The 18,730-nt window shown below is 34.0% G+C and overlaps 1 protein-coding gene across 3 annotated transcripts in view; it reads left to right on the plus strand.

The window, feature by feature from the left end:
• DMXL1 (Dmx like 1) overlaps positions 1-18,730 on the plus strand; it is a 124,030-nt gene that overhangs the window by 80,566 nt on the left and 24,734 nt on the right. For 2 of the 3 annotated variants that reach the window (XM_060143459.1, XM_060143460.1), the window contains 5 exons: positions 484-685; positions 1,949-2,066; positions 14,034-14,120; positions 16,678-16,799; positions 17,167-17,308. In XM_060143459.1, coding sequence (XP_059999442.1) covers positions 484-685; positions 1,949-2,066; positions 14,034-14,120; positions 16,678-16,799; positions 17,167-17,308 — 671 coding nt within the window. Of the gene's footprint in view, positions 1-483; positions 686-1,948; positions 2,067-5,292; positions 5,356-14,033; positions 14,121-16,677; positions 16,800-17,166; positions 17,309-18,730 lie in introns of all 3 variants that reach the window. The other variant, XM_060143458.1, reaches the window with a different exon arrangement.

An 18,730-nucleotide genomic window follows, 5' to 3' on the forward strand; every position in this document is an offset into this window, starting at 1 on the left:
TCACTGCGGTGGCTTCTCCTGTTGCAGAGCATGGGCTCCAGGCGCACGGGCCTCAGCAGTTGGGGCTCACAGGCTCTAGAGCGCAGGCTCAGTAGTTGTGGCACACGGGCTTAGTTGCTCCACAGCATGTGGGATCTTCCTGGACCGAGGCTCAAACCCATGTCCCCTGCATTGGTAGGCGGATTCTTAACCACTATGGCAGTTACTTAAATCACAAGTCACAAATGTTATTCCAAGTTCTAGTAGTAAAGGTATGATGTAATTTTGACCTAGATTGCCCTTTTATTCTGTTGTCCTAGGCCACTAATTATGTTGAAATGCTATACAGATTTATGACATTCTTTTCAATCCTCTGGATTTCTGTGCCCACCTCTCTTTCACATCGCCTCTGCCAAAATGTGTGTTTATATCTTATTCTCTACATTGAATATAGCATTTTACTGCAGAAGATAAATGTGGGTCAATTTTATTTTCTCTTTTTAGAGCTTCCAGTTAGTTCACCACTTTGTCATGCCGTTCTAAAAACTCTTCAATGTTGGGAACAAGTTCTTCTCCGACGACTTGAAATCCATGGGGGGCCACCTCAAAACTATATTGCAAGTCATACCTCTGAAGAGAGTGTGTCTGCAGGTCCTGCAATTCTCCGCCACAAAGCTTTGCTGGAACCTACAAACACTCCTTTCAAGTAGGGTTTCATATGAATACTGTTCTAATATGAGTTTTATTAAATCAGAATGTCATCAGGTGGTATTTAAAGAAAAAATATTTTAGTACTTCCATATTTAATTTGCTGTTCTAGGCTCATATCTGTGTCTTTGTGTGATGCATATTGTAGTCCGGATGTTAGCAAACATTTATTGCAAAGGTTCATATAGTAAATATTTTAGCCTTTACTGGCCCTACAATCCTTTTTGCAGCTATTCAACTCTGCCATTTGTAGAGTAAAAGCAACCATAGACAGTAAATGAATGGGCATGGCTATGATCCAATAAACTTTTTTTTTAATATTTATTTTATATTGGAGTGTAGTTGATTAACAGTGATGTGTTAGTTACAGGTGTACAGGAAAGTGATTCAGTTATACCCATGTAAGTATTCATTCTTTTTTGAATTCTTTTCCCATTTAGGCTATTACATTGTATTGAGACAAGTTCCCTGTGCTATACAGTAGGTCCTTGTTGCTTATCTATTCTAAATATAGTAATGTCAATAAACTTTATTTTTGAATATGAAAGGTAGGCTGGATTTGAGCCATGGGCCAGTGTTTTCTGACGTCTACGTTGGAGCAGACCTATTAGGAATAGCTAGTTAGCAAACTGTTTTACTGTACATGAGGAGATAAAGCATTTGCACCAAGAGGTAAATCAATTCATTGCTTGCTTCATTAAGAAAGTCTTACTACAAAAAATGTTAACTGAACTAAACAGTGTACTTAGTGGCTTAGTGACATAGTTGATTTACATTCTTTCATGGGCTCTTACCTCACTGCACATCAGTAACACAGTTCATGGTCCAGTATGTGTTCACAAACAACACTTTGAGTAGTTTTGCTTCTAGATCTTTTGTAGGAAGCATACCTCTTTTGTTAGATCTTATGTTCTTAGGTTAAAGGTCATCAAACTGCAGCCTGTGGGGCCAAATCCACTCTCCTTCTGCATTGTAAATAAAGTTTTGTGGATTACAGCCACACTCTTTCATTTTAGTATTAACTATGGTTGCTTTCCCACTTCAGTGGTGAAGTTAAGTAGTTGGGGGAGAGACCATATAGCCCACAAAGCCTGAAATATTTACTATCTCTTAAGAAAAAGTTTGCTGATTGCTACCCTAGATGATGTGGTCTGATTCTAGTTAATTTATTATTATAAACATTCATATAACACCAAGGAAATATAGTCAGATTAACCAGAAATCTCTGAAGTGTATGATGAAACATATTGTCTCTCTGTAGATCTAAACACCATCTGTCACTGTCTGTGAAGAGACTTTGGCAGTACTTGGTGAAGCAGGAAGAAATTCAAGAAACCTTTATCAGAAATATATTCACAAAGAAAAGGTGTCTAAATGAGGTCTGTATAAATTAAAACTTGTTTGCTATTTTATTATTAAAGTCTTTTGTATTTTTAACTATAGAGAATAAGTTGCATTTTACAGACTTTTAAAAACTCATTGTTTATGTCATAAACATGTATTGTGTAGTTAATACATAGAAAAAGAGAGGGTCAGTATTTTCCTAACCAATTTAATTTAAAGTAACTAATTCAGATGTATTTGGGACTTTTATTTCCCAAAAAGATACTGTTTGACTTAAGATTTTTTGTCTTGTTTCCTGGTTTTGAGTTGTCATGATTACCATTTTAAGAGGCAAAGTGGAAATTTCCCATCATTTTCATGTGATAAAGTTTATCTTATAAGTTTCATTGAAACTAGGTTTGTATACTGCAAACATTTCAAATATGTACATTTTCCTTTTTTTGTATTGATTATACTTCTTAGTAAAATTTTGCAGACTGAAATTAATTTATAATTATACTGTAATTGGTTGATTATACCTTGATGTTATTATCATAAAGATTATTTTTCTCATTTAGTTCAGTGCTACTAGTAAGTCCAGTTTGATGATATGGGGAACCTGTACTGGAATATAAATTAACATATTGCCTCTTTCTTTGAAATAGTTTTGCTATTAAAAAGTTTTGGATAAATTAAACAGTGGACTTAGTGATGCAGTTAATTCCTTATCTTCTCATGGATCAGTAACAAAGAGTTCAAGACTGGCGACTGGTTTGTGGATCACACTTTGAGAAGCACTGAACTAATCTAAAAGCAAGCTTTGCAGTTGTTGAAGTGGGAGGAGAAAAGGAAGATATTTCAGTTGGAAAAATAAGGAAATAGAACAGCTTCTTAATAGACAAGTTAGCAAAAAGCAAGATGGCATCTAACCTTATTGAAAAAGGAAAATTACATATATCTCATTGTCTCTCAGTTTAGGAACTAATTTGTAAGAGGCAACTGCATGTGTTGTTATTTACTATTTGCCTGATTGTGTAAATATATTTGAATAGCCAAGTCAGGAAACAAAATATATAGTGTTCTTGCTAATAACTTAGAAGACTTCTGACATGTGTACCTTAGTATAACATTGAAATCTAGGCAAACAATAGATACAATTAGATATAATACAAATTAATGTATTTCTTTTTAACCTTATGTCAAGATATATCTTAAATATTTAGTATATGAATTCCCTTTAAAACAGTTTAAGAAATTTTTTTGATAAATAAAATTAAAAATGAATGTGCTAAAAAAAAATGAATGTGCTAGATAAGAGTGTCAGAGTAACTATAATATGTTTACTGCTGAGGTAATGTTTCTTATTTTAAATATACCTTTGCCTAAAATAATTTATTACAAGTTAAAGCATCCTGATAATGGTATATGAAGCACTGCTGCATTCTGTATAAATGGCATGTTTACTCTGCTTGTTATTACTTCTTTGATTTCTTTGATGTACCGTGTAATATGAACATGCAAATATGGCATAGTAATTTCAAGTACAAAATCATTTTTTAAAAACCGTTGCCGTATTTGATTAATATAGTTATGAAGATAAAAACATTTCTCCACTGCTGATATATTTAGTGCATTTGGGAAATGAAATCATTCTCAAAACAAACAAAACAGAAAACTAGTTTACCACTGGATTGTCTAGTTGAATCAGGAAATAGAGTCATTAAGGAAATAGAGGAGCATAACCAAGCCAGAATGCATATGGAGGGATAATGGATAAATGAGTACAACTATTCCTGTTAAATTCCTCTGCTGTTTTATTCTTAGTTTTCTTAGGAGTTTCATGATATCTTAAGAAAATTTTAGTTATTTTTGTATTGTAATTATTTTAATCAGAAGCATGAATATGAATGTTGCACTGAATGTTTTATAGCTATCATTAAGCTAAATATTTTCTCCGATTTTAGTTTTTTTTAATCTCTAAAATGAATATGATATACCTTATAGTACTTTGATTAGCAGAATTTAACTTATATAAAACCTGGCGTGATTAATGGTAGTTATTAGAAATTATTTGTTACTACTTTGTTGTTTTATTCTTGATGATAGTGACATTTTGATAAAGGAAATATGAAAAGAAAAATTTTATGTAGTAAAACATAGATTAGATGGAATTAAATAAAATATTAACTTTATAGAGTTGGTACAAAGTTATTTAATCTTTGTTGACTAGCCTTTTTGTGGTATTAACAAAATTACCTTCCATCTCTCTGCTTTATAAAATGATGATTATACTTAAATAGTTGAGCCCAAGTCCCTGACTTTTCAGATGGTTAGGAAATATTAACAGATGTGTGACAGGCCTTGAATTTTCACTGGGAGATGTTGGAGAGTATTTTGAGAGTGCTGTTTTATTTATTCCTTTACATGTTTGGAAATGAAATTTTCTTCATCTGACATTAAAATCCTGGTGTATCCTCAGTTCTTTTCTTTTCGTATATAATGTAGTTTGCTGGCACATGCATTTTTGAAATAGAAGTTCTTTCCTGTTTGTGCTTATTTGGAAGTAAAGTATAGATAGCTGCAAATAGACTATATCTGAATCATAACCAACAACAAAAAAAATGCTTGGCAGCTGTCATTTTTATCCCCAATTCCTTTTTCTGTTTTTTTTTTTTTCCATTTTCTGAGAACTAAAGATCTTGAACCATCTCTTTCTTTAACAAGTGCTAATATCCCCTTTTAAAAATGATATGTGTCTCCAAGCATTTTATTGACTGTTTCTGGCTAAATCAAGAGAAGGAGAGAATTAGAAACCTAGGAATCAAAAATTTTCTAATCAGGAGGTCTTCCTTGAGGAATGAGGTATCATAATGGAGACAAGACTTAATAGTGTGTAAGAGAGCAATTTTACTTTAATTTTCAGTTGATAGTACTCTGGCACTAGTAGCTCTGAAATTTGTAGTATAAAGTACTTTGGGCTCAATCTTGCTTTAATGTCAATGTTTCAAATGAGTTAAGTGGGTAAAAATTTCTTAAGAAATAGAATAAAATTTATAGTGATAGTTAAGGAGTTCCGACGGATTAAGTTTTCCCCAAACCCCAATCATGCATCCCCACACATGCTTCTTTTAAAATATATGAAATTAAAAAAATAATAACTCAGTCCAGTGTTGTTTTTTAGTAAATTTAGTTAAAAATAAAATAAAAAAAAATATCCCCAGTATTTTGCATGTTACATCTCATCCTTACTCTTTGTCATGTGGTTATTCTTTCTTGATGAAGTCATTAGAGGACAGCTGTGAAACCATCAAAAATTCTATGATGGAGGAGCCAAACATCAATAAGGTACAAAATATCATTCAACTGAAATTAGAAATTGCATTCTTTAACAAGAAAAACAAAGTGTTTGCATTTTAGTTTTGGACTGGACTTTGTTTCTAATGCAATTAAATTACTATTCCCTCAAATTATTCTTTTTTTAACAAGTTAAATATTGCAATCATAAAAATTGTTTCTGTTTTGTTATTAAGACAATGCAGTTTTAAAGGGAGTTGAATGTATCCTGTTTTGGCTGCAGATTTTTCTGAGTAAATAAAACTAAGGTTCTTAATAAAATGTAATTACAGTAGGTATTATAGAAGTATAGTAGTATTGTTCTGTTTCTGCAAGTATCACTTTTGAAGATAAAATTCTCTCCTATGATGTAAATTACTTGAAATATATCAAATACTATTATGTAGCCTTTGTTTTACTGGTATCAGTAGCATATAGCACATTGCCTTATGCATAGTAAGTACTCAGAGTACTTGAGAATAAGAGCAGAAAGGATGAGAATTTGTACAATCGTAAAATAACTCCCAGATGTTCTGTGATCAGACATTCAAATACAACTTTTAGTAGGTTGGTATTTAATTTATATGTTTCATATTCTTATTTTAAGACAATCTCAACAGAGTAATTTTTAGGGGAATGATTTCTCAAAATATTTTTTTTAAGGCTACTAATTTCCACTTCTTTTTCTTTCCCAAAGGATTCTATGCAATTAATTTAAAAAGACTGATTTGATATAAAGTGTATATTGTAACTAAAACTTTGGCAAAGTAAATATATGCCGTCCATACTTAACTTTGGAAATTTCTAATGGCCTTCAGAAGTTTTGAGGGAACGTAATTCAGACTTTTAATCAGTTAACAATATTCTTTGCCTGGGTACTCATTAATTATTATAGTCTATACATTAGCATGAATTCTTATCCTAAGACTTTTCTTTTGACAGATTTTATAAAATGTTAATAATCAGAATGTTGTATTTCTGTAGTCATCACACTACATCAAAAGGCAGTCATTCTGTTTGGTTAACATCATAACAATTTTTGGCCAGAATTTTCCAAGCCATCTGCTACAGTTTTATTTTAAACAGGTTTGTTAGGTATACCTGACTTAAAGTAACTGCACATATTTATTAAAGTGTAGAGTTTGGTCAACTTTGACATATGTATACATTGGTGAAGCCATCATCACAATCAAGATAATGAATATATCCATCAACCTCAAAACTTTAATTCCTTCCTTGCTTCTCCCTTCCTAACTTTGCCCTGTTTCTCTCAGACAACTACCAATTTGCTTCCTGACATTACTGATTAGTTTGCATTTTCTTGAATTTTATGTAAATAGAATCATACAATATGTCTTTTTTTCTCTGTGTCCTTTCTCTTAGCATAATTATTTTGAGATTCTTCCATATTGTTTATTTCAGTAGTTCATTCATTTTTATCACTGAATTATATTCATTTTATGGCTATACCACAGTTTGTTTGTCCATTTACCTGTTGATGAACACTAGAGCTGTTACCATTTTGGGGCTATTTCAAGTAAGACTACTTATCATATTCATGCACAAGTTTCTTTGTATGGGCATATGCTTTCATTTCTCTTGTGTAGATGCCTGGGAATGGAACGACTGAATCATAGTGTAGGTGTATGGTTAACTTTTTAAGGAACTGCTTAAGTATTTTCCATTGTACCATTTTACATTCTCAGCGACAGTATATGAAATCAGTTGCTTAACATTCTCACCAACACTTAGTATGGTCAGCCTTTTTATTTTAGCCATTCTAGTAGATGTGTACTGGTAGTTTGTTATGGATTTAATTTGCATTAAGCATCTTAATCATGTGCTTATTTGCCATTTGTGTAACTTTTTGGTTGAAGTGTCTTTTCAGATGTTGTGTCTGTTTTTATAGGGTTGTATGTTTGCTTAGTTGAGTTTCAACAGTTCCTTATGTATTTTAAATACAAATCAGATATGTGATTTTAAAATATTTCCTCTTAGATGATTTCTTGTCTTTTCATTCTCTTTACAAGTTCTTTTAAACTGCAGACGTTCTTTTTCTTTTTTTTTTTTGCGGTACGCGGGCCTCTCGCTGTTGTGGCCTCTCCTGTTGCGGAGCTCAGGCTCCGGACGCGCAGGCTCAGCGGCCATGGCTCGCGGGCCCAGCTGCTCCGCGGCATGTGGGAATCCTCCCGGACTAGGACACGAACCCGTGTCCCCTGCATCGGCAGGCGGACTCTCAACCACTGCGCCACCAGGGAAGCCCCAGAAGTTCTTAATTGATACATTGGAGCTCATCAAAATTTGTTCTGTGTATGGATTTTCTTTCTATAAGAATTTTGCCTAACCTAACGTCACAAAGATTTTCTCCTGCTTTGTTGATGTTTTATAGTCATGGTTAGACCTATGACCCAGTTTCAGTTAATTTTTTAATACGGTGTGAAGTATGTATTGTAGTTACTTTTTTTTTTTAAATCTGTGTATCAGTTGTCCCACCGCTTTGATTATCCTTTCCTCCACTGCATTGCTTTTCTCTCTTAAAAAGTCAATTGACATATATCTGGAAGTTTATTTCTGGACTCTATTTTGGACCATTGATCTATTTGTTTATCTTTATGCTAATACCCTACTATCTTACTGCACTAACTAGAACTTCCAGTCTAGTATTGAATAGAAATGGTGAAAACAGACATTTTTATCTTGTTCCTGATCTTGGGGAGGAAGCATGCAGTCTTTTGTCATCAAGTATGATGTTATCTGTAAGGTTTTTTTAGAGGCCCTTCATAAGACTGAAGAAGTTTCTTTCTTTCTTCAGGTTGTTGAGAGTTTTTAATCAGGCATGGATGTTGGAATTTGTCAAATGCTTTTTTTTTTTCTCCTGTTGAGATGATCATATGGTTTTTCTGCTTTGAGTCTGTTTAATATGGCTAAGTAGATTGATGGCTTTGTTTGATGTTAAATCAAGTTTGCATTCCCAGGGTAAGAACCATATGGTCATGATGTGGTATATTTTTTATATATTATTAGATTTGATCTGTTAAAATTTTTGTTAAGAATTTTTGTACCTATGTTTACTAAAGATACTGGTTTTTAGTTTCTTTTAATGTTTCTGGGTTTTTTGTTTTATCTTTGTTTTTTTCGTGTGTGTGTGTGTGTGTGTGTGTGTGTGTGTGTGTGTGTGTTTTAACAAATGCTGGCCTCACAGAGTGAGTTGGAAAATGTTCTCTCCTTTTTAATTGTTTGGAAGAATTTGTGTAGAATCAGTATTATTTCTTCTTTAAGTGTTTGGTAGAATTCACCAGAGAAATTATCTGGGCCTGGAGTTTTTAAATCTACAACTTCAGTTTCTTTCTTTAACAGATATAGAGCAGTTCAGGTTTTCAGTTTCTTCTTGAGTGAGCTTTTGGTAGTCCATACCTTTCAAGAAATTTGTCTGCTTCATTTCCGTTGTCATATTTATTGATGTAAAGTTATGCATAATATTCCCTTATCCTTTTAATACACAGTAGAATCTGTGGTGTTATTACCTCTCATTTCTCTGCTACAATCTTGAAAACAAAATTATTTCTTAATATTTATATTCCCTAATATTTTGGGTATTGGTGTCATTTTATATTTATCTGACTGCTTCCCATTTCTTTCTAGTATGCCTTTGATAGTCTTTAGATCTCATCTTCATGTTTGTTTTATTATATCATTAGAGTAGTGCTGAAGTACTCCAGGCATACAGCTTTATATTGTAGAAAGTCTTAGTAACTGAAAACAACTAATGAGACCTGGAGTACAGCTTTTCTATAGACCTGTTCTGTGACACCGAGCTCATTCCACCCTTGAAGTCTTATTTACTAAATGAGAGTTGATAGTTTTAAACATGCTGTTGCTTTAATTGAAATAGTAGTAGAATCCTGGATTTAGTCTGTTAGTACTATTCCCTTCTTCACTCCTAAGGGAAGCTTTGTGGAACCCAGACACTATTCAGATCAGTTTCCACATAAGATTTCCTTTTTTAAAAATTTTGGTAAAATATATGTATAAAATTTATCAGTTTAATCACTTTGAGTATACAGTTCAGTGACATTAAGTACATTCACATGGTTTTGCAACCATCACTACCATCCGTCCCCAGAACTTCTTCATCTCCCTAAACTGAAACTCTTTACCCATTAAACAGTAGTTCTCCATTTCTGCCACTCCTCCCCCCAGCCCCTGCCAATTACCATTTTACGTTCTGTCTATGAATTTTACTTCCCTAGATACCTATATAAGTGGAATCGTACAATATTTGTACTTTTGTGACTGGCTTATTTCATTTAGTGTAACACCTTCAAGGTTCATCCATTTCGTAGCATGTTTCAGAATTTCCTTTCTTTTCAAGGTTAAATAATATTCCATTATGTATATATAGCATTTCGTTTATCCATTCAGCTATTAATGGACATTTGGGTTGTATCAGTCTTTTGACTATTGTGGGTAGTACTGCTGTGAACATTGGTATACAAATATCTGTTCCAGTCTCTGCTTTCAGTTCTTTGTGTATTTACCTTGAAGTGGAATTGCTGGATCATATGATAATTCTTTACTTTTTTTTTTTTTGAATTTTATTTTAGTTTTTTTACAGCAGGTTCTTATTAGTCATCAGTTTTATACACATCAGTGTATACATGTCAACCACAATTGTCCTGTTCACTTTTTTTATCTGTTTAATCTCATAAAAACTCTTTTAGCATTCATATTTGGATTTTTTTCCCTCATTTATCCAGCCCAATCACATTTTATAAGCATGACTTGAAACCTTATATTAAGATGACCTTTAAGACCATATTCATTGTGATTTTTTTAACATCTTTATTGAAGTATAATTGCTCTACAATGGTGTGTTAGTTTCTGCCTTACAACAAAGTGAATCAGCTATACACACACACATATCCCGACATCTCCCCCCCTCCTGTGTCTCCCTCCCTCCCACCCTCCCCATCACACCCCCCAGGCGGCCACAGAGCACTGAGCTGATCTCCCTGTGCTATGCGGCTGCTTCCCACTAGCTATCTGTTTTACATTTGGTAGTGTACAGATGTCCATGCCACTCTCTCACTTTGTGCCAGCTTACCCTTCCCCCTCCCCGTGTCCTCAAGTCCATTTTCTAGTAGGTCTGCGTCTTTATTCCCATCTTGCCCCTAGGTTCTTCATGACGATTTTCTGTTTGTTTGTTTTAGATTCCATATATATGTGTTAGCATACGGTATTTGTCTTTCTCTTTCTGACTTACTTCACTGTGTATGACAGACTCTAGGTCCATCCACCTCATTACAAATAGCTCAATTTCATTTCTTTTAATGGCTGAGTAATATTCCATTGTATATATGTGCCACATCTTCTTTATCCATTCATCTGTCGATGGACACTTAGGTTGTTTCCATCTCCTGGCTATTGTAAGTAGAGCTGCAATGAACATTTTGGTACATGACTCTTTTTGAATTATGGTTTTCTCAGGGTATATGCCCAGTAGTGGGATTGCTGGGTCATATAGTAGTTCTATTTGTAGTTTTTTAAGGAACCTCCATACTGTTCTCCATAATGGCTATACCAATTCACATTCCCACCAGCAGTGCAAGAGTGTTCCCTTTTCTCCACACCCTCTCCAGCATTTATTGTTTCGAGATTTTTTGATGATGACCATTCTGACTGGTGTGAGATGATATCTCATTGTAGTTTTGATTTTCATTTCTCTAATGATTAATGATGTTGAGCATTCTTTCATGTGTTTGTTGGCAGGCTGTATATCTTCTTTGGAGAAATGTCTATTTAGGTCTTCTGCCCAATTTTGGATTGGGTTGTTTGTTTTTTTGTTATTGAGCTGCATGAGCTTCTTGTAAATTTTGGAGATTAATCCTTTATCAGTTGCTTCATTTGCAAATATTTTCTCCCATTCTGAGGGTTGTCTTTTGGTCTTGTTTGTGGTTTCCTTTGATGTGCAAAAGCTTTGAAGTTTCATTAGGTCCCATTTGTTTAGTTTTATTTCCATTTCTCTGGGAGGTGGGTCAAAAAGGATCTTACTGTGATTTATGTCATAGAGTGTTCTGCCTATGTTTTCCTCTAAGAGTTTGATAGATTCTCACCTTACATTTCGGTCTTTAATCCATTTTGAGCTTATTTTTGTGTATGGTGTTAGGGAGTGATCTAATCTCATACTTTTACAGGTACCTTTCCAGTTTTCCCAGCACCACTTATTGAAGAGGCTGTCCTTTCTCCAATGTACATTCCTGCCTCCTTTATCAAAGATAAGGTGACCATATGTGTGTCGGTTTATCTCTGGGCTTTCTATCCTGTTCCATTGATCTATATTTCTGTTTTTGTGCCAGTACCATAGTGTCTTGATTACTATAGCTTTGTAGTATAGTCTGAAGTCAGGGAGCCTGATTCCTCCAGCTCCGTTTTTCGTTCTCAAGATTGCTTTGGCTATTCAGTGTCTTTTGTGTTTCCATACAAATTATAATTCTTAATTCTCTCCAGCCCTGCTCATTTCATGAAGTCCAGACTTGCATATATAATCTATTAGTTACCTCCCCCTCAATGTTAAAACATAGAATTTTCTATCTTCCCCTAATCCCAACCTAAACCTATTCTTTCCTTCACTTTTGTCTCAGTATCATTTTTTGAGAACGGTCTGAAAACTGGGAGTCACCCTTGCTTCCTCTCTTTTACTCACTACTGTAGTCTCAGCCCATTGGCAAAATTTATCCTAATGCTAACCACTTAATCAGTACCACCATTCCTACTCCTCTAATCAAATACACCGCTGCCTCTTACTTCAGCTACTGTAGTTGCCTCTTAACTAGTTTCCTGGCAGCCAGTCTCACGCCCCTTATGTTTTGTCCCACAACATCCAGAATTATCAAAACCCTCCAATGGTTTTTTAACCTTAAAATAAAATCTGAATTCTTTATTATGGCTTTTAAGGCCCCATGCAAGCTAAACTGTGCCTACTTCTCCAAATTCATCTCCTACAACTTACGATTGTTCTCAAAATTGAATATGCATAAACTCTTGATGCCAAACACCATTCCTTCTACCCCACCCCACCCCCTTTAATTGATTCTCACGCAGATCTTCTTGGGACCGCACTATTGAGAAACAATGTTTTAGTAAATCTAGATAATTAAAGGACAGGAATGTATTCCCACACTGAAGAAGCGTTTATGAAGTTCATGCTTTCCTCTCTGTGAGTGTAAAGTTTGAAGAAGTGCTGCCGGTGAAACTGAAATTTTCCACCCACCCATTCATTACCAGCAAATAGCATATCCCTCTATTCCATGGAAATATCATTTGTCTTTATTTCCAATTTCTTCAACACCCAGTAGTGGACCCTTAGTGTACTTTAGATACCAGGCAGATAGGTGGTTAAGTTGGGATTTTGGTCATGAAATTACAGAATTTGACTTAGACATTCTTACTGGATGATGGACCTCAACCAGAACTAAGACTTTATTTAAAAAAGAAGTTGACTTCTCAAATCAACCTAAATGCTGGTACGAGCAGTGAAATTCTTTCATGTTTGTTATCCAGTTGCATTTAAGATTAGAGTATATTTGACATCTTTACATCCAGTGACTATGAGTTTTGACTGCATATGGTTATTTTGGTTTGATTATGTCTCTTTCAACTTTGCAAATGAACTGTCATCTTAGTTGCCATTTTTAAAAATACTGCTCACCCTACTCAGTTCTGTGGTCAAACAATGGATGGGGATTGGTGATATTTTATCTAAATTTTCCAGGAAGTAAATTTGTTTTCTGATTTCAAATTAATAACTTCTGCACTGCACAATGAGTTGTGAAACAATTTATAATAATTCATTTTAAAGGTTGAAGGTTAGGATAAAATAAAATGAAACAAAATAGTACATTAAGTAACATCTCCAACTCTTAACAATTGCCTCTTCATTTTACCTCTGTTTATTTTAGTAAATGTTGATTTTATACAGTACTCTCTTCTGAGTTGAAAGGTGTATATACCTTCTGTGGGGTAAGCAAAAGGTCAAATAATATTTCCCTTGTCCAAAGTATATTGAATTATGGTTTATTCAGCTATTAAAATGATTACTGACTTGGGCAAATTACTATGCCTTTCTGGATTTCAGAGTCCTTTAATAAATTAAAAGTTATTTTAGATAAAGAGTCAGTAAAATATATTCAGCTGGCTGTGTCCTACTTGTTCTTCTGTAGGCCATGAGCTAAGAATGGTTTTTATATTTTTGAAAGGTTGTTTTAAAAAAGAATATGCAACATAATTCTTTACTGGTCTGCAAAACCTAAGATATTTACCTTCTGACCTTTTAATATTAAAATATTTAAAATATCAAAGGATTATAATACTACGAAACGCGGTAAACTTATCTTAACGTTAATAATTAGAATGTCTTAAAGTTAACTTATTGCAGCTTAAGAACATAAGCAGTTAATGAAGTTGTATATCAGTGATCTTTTTATATGTGAAAAAGCAAATTTGAAAAGATGTAAATTCCTCTTGCCAAATTTTGTTTTAGAAATAAGTAACATGTAAAATAGTACCTTTGGATTTGAAATACCTGAAAAGTTTCTTAATTTATGCAAGTATTAAATGAAAGACTGACATATATTATGTTTTTTCATTTACTAAAATCACTGTATTTTTGTATTTTCTTTCCCTCCATTTAGATAGAAGCAGATTCGGGATATCCTGGAGGTAAAGCAAGAATTATTCATAAGGAATCTGATATAATTACTGCCTTTGCTGTTAATAAAGTAAGTACATAGACATTTTTCTTTTCTTTGATTAAGTATTCATAGTTGGAGAATGTCTCCTGTTCTGTCAGTTTATTCAGTAGCAGTGTTTCCCTTTCCCAGAGCTACTTTCTACTCCTTAAATTACAATGTGAATACATTTTTTATTTTATAAAATGATTATATTGTTTGATAATTTATTTGATCTTGGATATATAGCAGATAAAATGTTTTATTACTACACAGAGAGAGGTCTCAAGTATTTATATATGCAGTTGCCTTTAGAATTTATTTATTTTATTTTATTTTTATTTTTTGGCATGCGGGATCTTAGTTCCCCGACCAGGGATCGAACCCATGCCCCTTGCAGTGGAAGCACAGAATATTAACCACTGGACCGTCAGGGAAGTCCCCTGCCTTTAGAATTTATACAACACATGCAGCTAATCCAAAGAAAATGTTTCTTGTTTCTTTATATGAATATGTTGAATGTGATTCTTCGTATAGATCAAAATTAAGCTTATATGTGACTCACAGAAATTCTCCCTCTTTGACTTTCAGCTATAATAGCTGCCCAACTAGAGTGTTTTCTTTGTATTCCTTAGCTTTCTTACTCAATATCCTCCTTAGAGGTGTCTATAAGCTACTTACAGAAGAGGTAGCCTTCGGTACAGTGGTCCAAGGTTGAAATTTATCTTAGTCATTTTCCCCTCCTATCTTCCCTAATTGCCTTACTGCAAAATGTATAGGGACTTCTAGTTGATTCTTCATCTTCCTATGCTATGTCTGTCTTTTTTTTTGCCCTCACCGTGCGGCTTGTGGGATCTTAGTTCCCTGACCAGGGATTGAACCCACACCCTCAGCAGTGAAAGCGCAGAGTCTTACCCACTGGACCACTGGGGAATTCCCTATGCCTGTCTTTTCTTTGATTTCACCGAGATAGATCCTTTGTCATTCTGTCCTCATCTTTACCTGTGTTCTTCATCTCATATTCCTCATAGACTCTCCCTAACAGTGACTAGTTCTGTTCATAGCAGGCAAGTTTGGGATTCGCCCCTTAGCCAGGCAGTTCTCATGATGTAGTATCTATATAATATGATATATACATATTACACAATACAAATATAAAATTATTATTTACACTCAACAAGTCACTTCCTTCCCCTGAAGAAAATAAGGTTTTAATATTTTGTGCTATAAAACAGACTAGCTTTTTTCTCTTACTTGGATATATTATATAAGTAAATAGTAATGAACAGTCATATACAAAGTCTCCTGTTGACTCTGTAAGAGTGTACTTGTTTAATTTTTATTTCTTCAAATATATTGTTTTTACATCTTTGTTAAATTTGTAGCTAAGAAATATCCTTTGCTTTAAATTGCAGTAATTTAAAATGCTGATGAGATTGAACTTTTCCCCATTTGTTTAGTTGTGAATTATCTGTGTCAAGAATGATCTGAGATTTTCCCCTGCATTCAATGGAACAAGTTAACTTTCACAGTTTAATGGATACTGTTAGAAGACACAAGACCAGAGACAAAGGACAGTTTATTACTAATAGCAAAAACTAGAATGTTAGCATTTTTGCTCTGGTTCCCTGAGGTACAGTTCCCACAAAGGGACAGCAAGAAGGCCAGTGATACCCAAATCTTTTCTAATGTACATTAAGCTTATCTGCCTTTTGATCTGGAGGGAGAGACTATAGCTATATAGACATCCTGGCAATAATACCGTGAAACAAAGGCAGTCATTGACTAACTCACAAGACATACAAAAGTGGAGAGTCCCATGGAGAATTACCTTCCAACAGTCTAGTTAATATCCTTTTCCCACATATCTCTGGGGTCTCAGTTTTTTCTTATTAGTTTGTATTTAACATTTTACATAATGGAAATACTAATCCTGTTTTCTTTTTGCTGTCAATATCTTTTCATTTTCTGTTTTAGAGATACATGTTTTAAATTTGTAGATGTTTAAAATTTTCTATCATTTAGTCTGACCAACTTTTCATTTATGATTTTTTCTGACATACTTCCCTCACTCTTCTTCACCTCTTCTTTGTGACCCTTTCCCAAATTCTGTTTGTCTTGCCTAAGATTGAAAGGCTTTAGGTGAAAGTGATACCATCTTATTTGAATAATTCACCATTATTTCTTTAGTTTGGAGTTCCTTATCTCCCTTACCTTTCCTTACCTCCCAGGGCCCCTATATTGTTCAACATCTCACTCTACATTTCTGAACTGTGCAAACCTTAAGGAGATTGTACCATTCTAGTAGACTAGAGAGACAGTGCTGGGAGAAGAAATGAAGTGGCATGTGCATTTCCATTTATAGCTGACTTTCTGTTGAATGCTCTGGAATTCTTAGAATATAAACATATCTCCAAGCTCAAGCTGATGATTATTTCACTCAAAGTTATTTATTAAAATTAATTTAAAATATTTGTGAAAATACTATTTATTCTATACCTTAAAGTTATCATTTCTAGAGGCTGTTTTGTAGTCTCCATTTTCAAAAGTAGTGCATATACATGTTACGCATTTTTATTTAAAAAGTACTGTATGATTTATTTTTCAGGCGAATAGAAACTGCATAGCAATTGCTTCAAGCCATGATGTTCAAGAACTAGATGTTTCTGGAATTCTGGCTACACAGATCTATACTTGGGTAGATGATGATATAGAAATGGAAACCAAAGGGTACCCTTATACTTTGTTTTTATTTGGTGACATTGCAGTACGAATAATGAAATCCACAGAACTATACCTTTCAAATGATTTTTTAAAGGAATAGTCCTAGATTGTAAGCAAAGTGGAAATTGATACGCTAAAGAGTAAAGAAGGGGTGGCTGGAGCTTTAAAGAAGGGAACCGAGGGTTAGAAGAGAATAGGTGAAGGGATCTGAAATTGTTCACGTACGAAATTATTGTCTGTAAGTTGAGAGTTCAGAGCTGAAGAAAATTAATTTTAAAGGGAAATACAAAGTCATATGTTAGAGCTTTCAGGTATAACAGAAGAAATGAAGAACTGATGGGTTGCTTTCATTCTGGCTGATATTCCTTTGTAGGTCAGAAGATTTCTTGGTTATACATGCTCGTGATGATTTAACAGCTGTGCAGGGTACAACCCCATACACACATAGCAATCCTGGTACTCCAATTAACATGCCATGGCTTGGTAGTACACAGACTGGCAGAGGAGCATCAGTGGTATGTAAAGTTAAACATATTTGTGTATAAATGTCCTGTTTTTCTCTCTAACTTAATAGATAAAAGATGATGTAAATTTTTTTTTTTTTTTTTTGTGGTATGGGGGCCTCTCACTGTTGTGGCCTCTCCCGTTGCGGAGCACAGGCTCTGGATGCGCAGGCTCAGTGGCCATGGCTAACGGGCCTAGCCACTCTGCGGCATGTGGGATCTTCCTGGACCGGGGCACGAACCTGTGTCCCCTGCATTGGCAGGCGGACTCAACCACTGCGCCACCAGGGAAGCCCTAAATATTTTTTTTTAATTCTTAATTTTTTTAATAAGTCATACTTGTTGGAAATTATAAATTTTGATTCGAAGAATAATGTTTTCATTTGAAAAGGGTAACAAAAATTATTTTAAATAAATAATTGAAAATACAAAGAGCTATATTTTAAGTAATAATTATTTGGAACCAAATTAGGCCTCAGCAAACTATGGCCTATGGGTCAAATCCTGCCTACTACCTGTTGTATCGACAACATGCTAAGAATGGTGTTTGCATTTTTCAGCTGTTGAAAAAAAATCAAAAGAAGAATGGTATTCTGTGACACATGAAAATTATATGAAATTCAGATTTTATTGTCTATAAATAAAGTTTTATTGGAACATAGCCACACTCATTTTTTTAATATTTTGTTTATGGATGCTTTCACATTACAGTGGTAGGATTGAGTATCTGAGCAGAGACTATATGCCCATAGAGTCCAAAACATTTATTATCTAATTCTTTATGAAAAAGGTTTGCCAACCCCTAGTCTAGATAATATTTTTAAATGGTTATCAACTAATAACTGTTAGTTGATGCTGAGACAAATAAATTTTTCTTTTTTTGAACAAATAAAAATGATATAAATTTTTTTTAATTTAAGCAAAATATAATATGCAGATGAACTGAAACAGAATTTTTCTGTAGTAATGGAGGATCTTCTTGAGCCCTGATTACCTAAGCTGTGATCCATGTTTATACCCACATGAGATTCCTTTGTTGACACTTAGGGTATAGGAATTCATACACAGAACCAAAGAAACCCAGCACCAGCAGTTCTTTCCATGGCTTTCTAGGTGGTAGGTGGTTTTTGTAAGGGTAATTATTTAAATAAAGGCTCAGTCATCTTTAATAATACCTGATAATATTTTATACTTAATGCAGTTCCTTTATCACTCATATAACCTTATTATTGTTTGAGATATCTGTTGTAGCTGTTGTAATTACTCCTACTTACCATTCTTTAGATGAAGCTTGAGATCCAGAAAGGTCAAGGAATTTAACTCAGGTCACTATCTCAAATTTGTGGTAGAGCTTGTGTTAAAGCCCTCCATTCCCCTTCACTCATTGATTTCAGGTAGGAGTGTTTTAAGTATTAAGAATTTGAAAAGCAATCT

Source organism: Lagenorhynchus albirostris, chromosome 3, assembly GCF_949774975.1.
Source record: "Lagenorhynchus albirostris chromosome 3, mLagAlb1.1, whole genome shotgun sequence".
NCBI classification, from domain to species: Eukaryota; Metazoa; Chordata; class Mammalia; order Artiodactyla; family Delphinidae; genus Lagenorhynchus; species Lagenorhynchus albirostris.